At 37.8% G+C, this 5,892-nt stretch overlaps 1 protein-coding gene across 1 annotated transcript; it reads right to left on the reverse strand.

Moving 5' to 3' along the window:
* Window positions 1–945: 945 nt before the first annotated feature.
* Window positions 946–4,493, reverse strand: LOC148844103 (ABC transporter G family member 9-like). The gene is made up of 4 exons (XM_088959335.1): window positions 4,254–4,493; window positions 3,157–3,952; window positions 2,324–2,643; window positions 946–1,685 (listed from the first exon to the last, which is right to left on the reverse strand). The coding sequence occupies exons 1-4, from the start codon at window positions 4,362–4,364 to the stop codon at window positions 1,032–1,034; spliced, it is 1,881 nt and encodes a 626-aa protein (XP_088815461.1). The 5' UTR covers window positions 4,365–4,493; the 3' UTR covers window positions 946–1,031.
* Between the last annotated feature and the right edge of the window lie 1,399 nt (window positions 4,494–5,892).

The following is a 5,892-nucleotide window of genomic DNA, read 5'->3' on the forward strand; positions in this document are numbered from 1 at the left end:
TGGCATTGACCAAACGTATCCTGACCACCCATCACCAACCATTGCCAACCACCGCCACATTCTCCCAACTACTCCACTTAGGCAACTCCAACAATAAAAATGGGCACCCACATTGAGGTAAACACACATTGGAACTTAAGTTCTAATTCCCGTCTCTTGCTTAGTCTGACCTTTCACAACTCTCAACTAACTTGATTGTTAGAGTCTCTGCCCCTGGGATAACTCCCGGGTTCTCTGACATCTTTTTTCTCTCAGTAGGCTGGACCCATCGGCCTTGAAATTACGTTGTTGCCCTTAATGAGTTTGATATATAGAACATTGATAGATCCATCTTACAGTTACATCTTATTATAAAAGTCATGTAAAAAAAATACATTATATATATATATATATATATATATATATATATTGAATATTTTGTGTTGTTCCTAAAAATTAAGAAAACATCATTTTGTTGTAAATTATTCTTAGATTAATTAGCTTAATGGGTGATTGATGGATCCGAATTATTTTTTTATAATTATTGGACATTTAATAGTGGTCATAACCGCCACTATAGGTCCTCAAAGATATCGTGCTTTCCACCCTTGACTTCAAATATCGATACAATATCAGACATATATATATACAAGGTTTTCAAAATCAGGCCGGACAGTCAGAGTGGAAAAATCGGGAATCAGTCGTTTTACCCCATAATCATTATTTTGTCAAAAGATCGTTGATTTGGTCAGCAAACCGTGACCTAGGTGATTGAACCATTTAAATCATCCAACAGTTTTGGCCTTTTTTTTATTTTTTATTTTTTTATTTTTTGTCAGAACAGGCCATCCATTTGATTCAAATGGTCCAACCATTCGACCATTTGAATCAACAAAAAGTAACATATATAAGATTCTAGAGGGACAGAAGGAAAGCTTTAATTAAATTTTATTTAGTGGTTACACATCTAATGTAGTAAAAGTGATTTACTTAGACGAATCAAAGCTAAACCCTCCTCAATTACTATTAATTAGGTAGCCACCAATATTCTCTCAACGTGTCACTCCAACCCTCATGAGGGCAATATATGCAATGAGCCTATAAGCTAGAAACATAATGCCTAAAGCAATATAAGAAATGGCCTTATGATCAAGCCCAGCATACTTGACAGTAGGGAAGTCTCCAACTCTACAGGTGACATTGAACTCACAAGGATATGTCTCATCAGCTGAATATTGTGCACCCAACAAGAGTTTGTAGTTGTAATGGCTGATGGATATGTACTTGACCCATTCCATGAAAGGTGGTATCTTCTGTATGTAGTATCCGCCAGTGAGAAGGAAAATATTAATGACCACAGACCCAAGGACAGTGGCAGCCTTAGGGTTCATAACAATGGAACCAATAGCGAGCCCAAGACCTTGGGAGACCATTACACTGAGTAGAACAACATATAGGGTTTCCATGAAGCTGGTGGCACTTGGCTTGAACCCTGCCATCCAATAGGTTATGGCCACGAAAGTAGTTGGGAGAGCTAACTCCATTGGAAGGTCACCTATGGTCCTGGAAATGAAGTAAGATGAAAGTCTGTACATGCCTGATGATCTCTCCTTAATAAGCATCATTCGTTCTTGTGGGAAGGTGAAGACTGCCTGAACCAGAGGGAAGAAACCCCAGAAGCTAGAGTAAAAGAATAGAAGCCCCACCTGCCACATAAAGACAAACATGAGAGTCATTGTAGATTGATTACCCCAGTGCAATGCAAATTTATGGTAGTATAAATGATTTGGGTGCAAATTTTGATTTGTTTTTTTTTTTTCAGATTTTACCTTATTTTGTTGGATTAAATTAAGTACAAATGAAGTAAAATAAGATAATAAAACTCAAAACCAAATTAATTAAACCAGAAAATAAATTGTACTGCAAACGAACAAAATTGTTTTATAGAGCTAGCTCTTCCACTTCATTTGAATCTGAAAAACTGATGCAAAATTTGCACCACCTTCCTCCTACCTTAATTCTCTCATATAGTGGGGATCAGATCAATTTGCTTCCTAACTTACAACCACAATAAATAACCTTCCTTTTTCCGCATTTCTCTTTGATATAAATTGTATGAACCATATCACTTATACTTCCTATTGTACTTGATACAAACAACCAAAACAAGCCAAATCTGAAGCCAAAGTAAACCAGGATTCTATTTACACCAAATCTATTTGCACTCCTATATATTTACACCAATGAAAATCAAATTCACGGTGCAAACAAATAGAGCCTGAAGAAATTAACAGTCACATTAAGAATAAAATTAAGCTTAATTACCCTTTCTTTCAATATATACCTGATCCTGTATGTGGGTAACATCAGATTGCCACCATAGAAGCCCTGCTAGTATGGCGACAACCACTATTTGAATCACTTTTAGATAAGAAAAGTACTCGTGTCTTCTTTCCTTCATTCCTCTTTTGACCAACACAGAAAATTGTTCTCCCCAAGTTGTGTTCCATTTGCGAGATTCCCCATCTCGTGCACTGTCTACACAATGATTTTCAATACTCTGCATCTCTGCTTTCAATTTTCCAACGATATTCCTCTTATAAGCAGAGAATAAAGCTTGCTTCAGAACTACAGGATCTTCCTCTTTATTATTTGAAAATGTACCTATATAAACATACAGAAAAGATAAGCCAATTTTATTCTATTCAGATAGCATTAGGGGTGTCAATTGGACTGGATTTGGTCCAATCCAATCCTATCCAGTCCAATATGAGTTCATTACAGATGGATCAGGTCTAATCCAATCCTATGAATACTTTGGACCATTTTGGATCAGTCCAATTTAATGTATGGACTGTCCAATCTCTTCAAATTGGTTTTTATTGAGATTGGTTCCAATGCAAACCTGTCCATTTACAAGAGTATTAATTCTTATCTTCTATCAATGGACTAGATATTGGTTCAAGCGGACCCAATATGAATCCATTATGGATGGACCAGGTACAATCCAATCCAATAATTGCTTTGGAACATTAAGTTAATTTGAACTGGTCCACTTCAATATGTTTTATTGCTCCGCCAGTCAATTCAAATTGATTTTGATTTGGATGGGTTCTAACCCAAAATCGATCCATTGACACCCTAGATAAAATCAAGCCCAAGTTACAGCATGCATACCATTGGCAAGATCCAAGAGGAAATCTGAAGGATTCATGGGGAAAGATGGAGCAAACCCAATGCTGGAGAAGTAATCCATGGCGTCTTCGCCCTTACCAAAGTACAGTGAGTTACCTTCTGATAACAACAACACCTTATCAAACATGTAAAATAGCCTGCTAGAAGGTTGGTGTATGGTCAGAACCACTGTTCGTCCACCTTTAGACAGCTCCCACAAGGTGGACACAATCTGCTGGGCTGTCGTTGAATCTAGACCAGATGTTGGCTCGTCAAGCAGCAGCAAACTTGGATTGATCAGTAATTCTTGCCCAATACTCACCCTTTTGCGCTCTCCACCCGAGACCCCTCTTAGGAGAGGACCCCCTATAATGCTATTTTTGCAGCGAGAGAGTCCAAGCTGAGATATCACCACTTCTGCATGAGTGATTTTCTCTTCCTTGGTGAGACAGTTGGGTAAGCGCAGAAGAGCAGTGAAAACTAGGGTTTCTGTGACAGTGAGGTGGGGATAGAGCACATCATCTTGGGTCACAAACCCAGTCATCCGCTTCACCAGGACGGAGAATGGCTTTCCATTGTATGTGATACTTCCACCAAGTTTCCTGCCAAGTCGACCTCCCAATGCTGTTAAGAGGGTTGTCTTGCCACTGCCAGAGGGGCCTAGCAAGGCTAACATCTCACCTGGTGACACTGACCCTGAAACCCCATTCAGTATCATCACTTTCTGTTCAGACTTGGAGCTTCTGAAATAATCAAATCTTTTTTTCTCGATGCTTATCTTGTATACAACGTCTTCAAACTGCATCAGAAATGAAGTATATATTTAGGGTCTATTTCGTTTACAGTCAGAACCGGAATCGGAATGGCCTGTTCCTAATAATCTATTTGGTACAGATGAAAATAAAAATTGGAATCAGCAGGAATGAAATTTTATTCCCAAGTGAGGCTGAGAATGGTCATTCTCTGGAATGGGGGAATGCCATTCCAACGGGAATCAGAATAGTTCATTTTGATTCCTATTCCAGATTCCTATCTGGGGATGCGGAAAATTGTCATCACCATTAACAATCTCTATCCCAAAACAAACCATGCAAACTTACCTTCATTGTGACCAGACGATTCATTTTCTTAAAAATGGAGGGAGCTGCTTCTACCTCAGCGGTTTGATTCTGAGCCTCTGTATCAATCATCTCCATTTCAAATCTATGCATTTATTTTCTACAAAATATTATGTAGCAAGAGAATTACACCCTTGTAAGTGGTGCAATTGGGAAGTAAAAGGAAAGACAACCCCCAAGGCAGGAAGGCCAAACCACGCTAAACTTTTGGTATCTTCCCACAAGAAGTGAACGAGGCTTGATCACCTATAAATAGAGATACCAATCAATTAATGGAAAAGGAAATAGTAAAAAAGTTCCAAACCTTTGAATCATACTTTTCAAACGTTCTCTTTTGTGTAAAAAAGACGTAGAAAATGGACTACATAACCAGTGAAGAGTGACCAATCCATGACTTTAATGGATCCTGGGTCACATAAGCAGTGCATTAAAGATGTTTGTTTGTTTTTTTTCTTTTCTCTTTATGCTGAGATAGAATGGCTTACGTATTCACAAGTATGTGATTGGGATGGGCAAAGATAAACTCATAAGGAGATTGCTTGATTATATATATATATATATATATATAGTTGACCTATTTCCTAGTCAAGATCAATTAATATTAATATGGCTACTAAAACAACAATTAAGTCTCTAAATGGGTCGGATTCTTGAAACCAGATCCATATATGATCCAAAATTCGATAAATCGGATTTGGATTTAATCTGCATCTTCTTTATTATTGTTAAAATGAAAAAATAATTATTTTTAAACTTATATACATATTTATAAAAATGTATGTAAATATAAATATTATTCATTATTATAGTATATGTAATTGGGTCCGATTTTTATTGAATCCGTTGGGGTCAAATTTACTGATCCAATTAGTAAATGAATGCGGGGTTTTTTCAAATCTGAGTAATAAGATCAGATGTCAAGATCGGGTATCGGATTTTTTTCAGTTAACAGGGTTAATGGGTAAAAAAAGCTAGCTTATTCCCTCTAAGCATTGTGAAACAACTTGGGTATACAAATGTGGAAAATTTCTCTCCTATTCGTGATACCCCTTTCGAGATTGGACAGTAGCAGCGGTGGAGTCGGAAAAATTTTATAAGGGGGCCAAAACCTAAATGAAATATGGGTGTACCCATAGTGGGTCAACCATTGAAGTAGAGAGTGGGGGAGAGGAAATTTACATAAGTGGAGATTTTCTGAGTCATAGCCGGGGCCATGGCTCCCCTGACGCCCTCTCTAATATATAGTCAACTATATCAATCAATGTTGCAAAACATGATCCCTCTAAAAATGGTCCACAAGTAGTGTTGTACGACACAATTATAGGGTTGTGTCGGGTTTGGAGTTTTAGATCGGTGAGCCGGGCCAACATGCCCCACACTGTCTTGTCATGTAGCCCATAGTTCACGGGCTAGTACGGCCCGGCCTGTAGTTTGTCCGAAAAATTAGCGGTTGGAGATCCCCCAATGGCTAGTTTCAACATTTTAGAGGGGGTTTAGAAAAATACCACCCCAACAGCTATAAACAGCTATATATAGGGGTATTTATATATTTTGACTTTGAAGGGATATAAAATGATAATAATGCCCCCAACAACTATATTAATAGCTAGTGTAGTGGGTA

This window comes from Nelumbo lutea, chromosome 8, assembly GCF_056320005.1.
Source record: "Nelumbo lutea isolate HS-2025 chromosome 8, American lotus-T2T, whole genome shotgun sequence".
Classification (NCBI taxonomy): Eukaryota; Viridiplantae; Streptophyta; class Magnoliopsida; order Proteales; family Nelumbonaceae; genus Nelumbo; species Nelumbo lutea.

Coding starts and splice junctions, on each gene's coding strand:
- LOC148844103 (XM_088959335.1), bottom strand. CDS start 4,364: ATGCATAGATTTGAAATGGAGATGATTGATACAGAGGCTCAGAATCAA. Junction 2,644..3,156: donor CCTCTTGGATCTTGCCAATG/GTATGCATGCTG, acceptor ATGTTTATATAG/GTACATTTTCAAATAATAAA. Junction 1,686..2,323: donor TTACCCACATACAGGATCAG/GTATATATTGAA, acceptor TTTATGTGGCAG/GTGGGGCTTCTATTCTTTTA.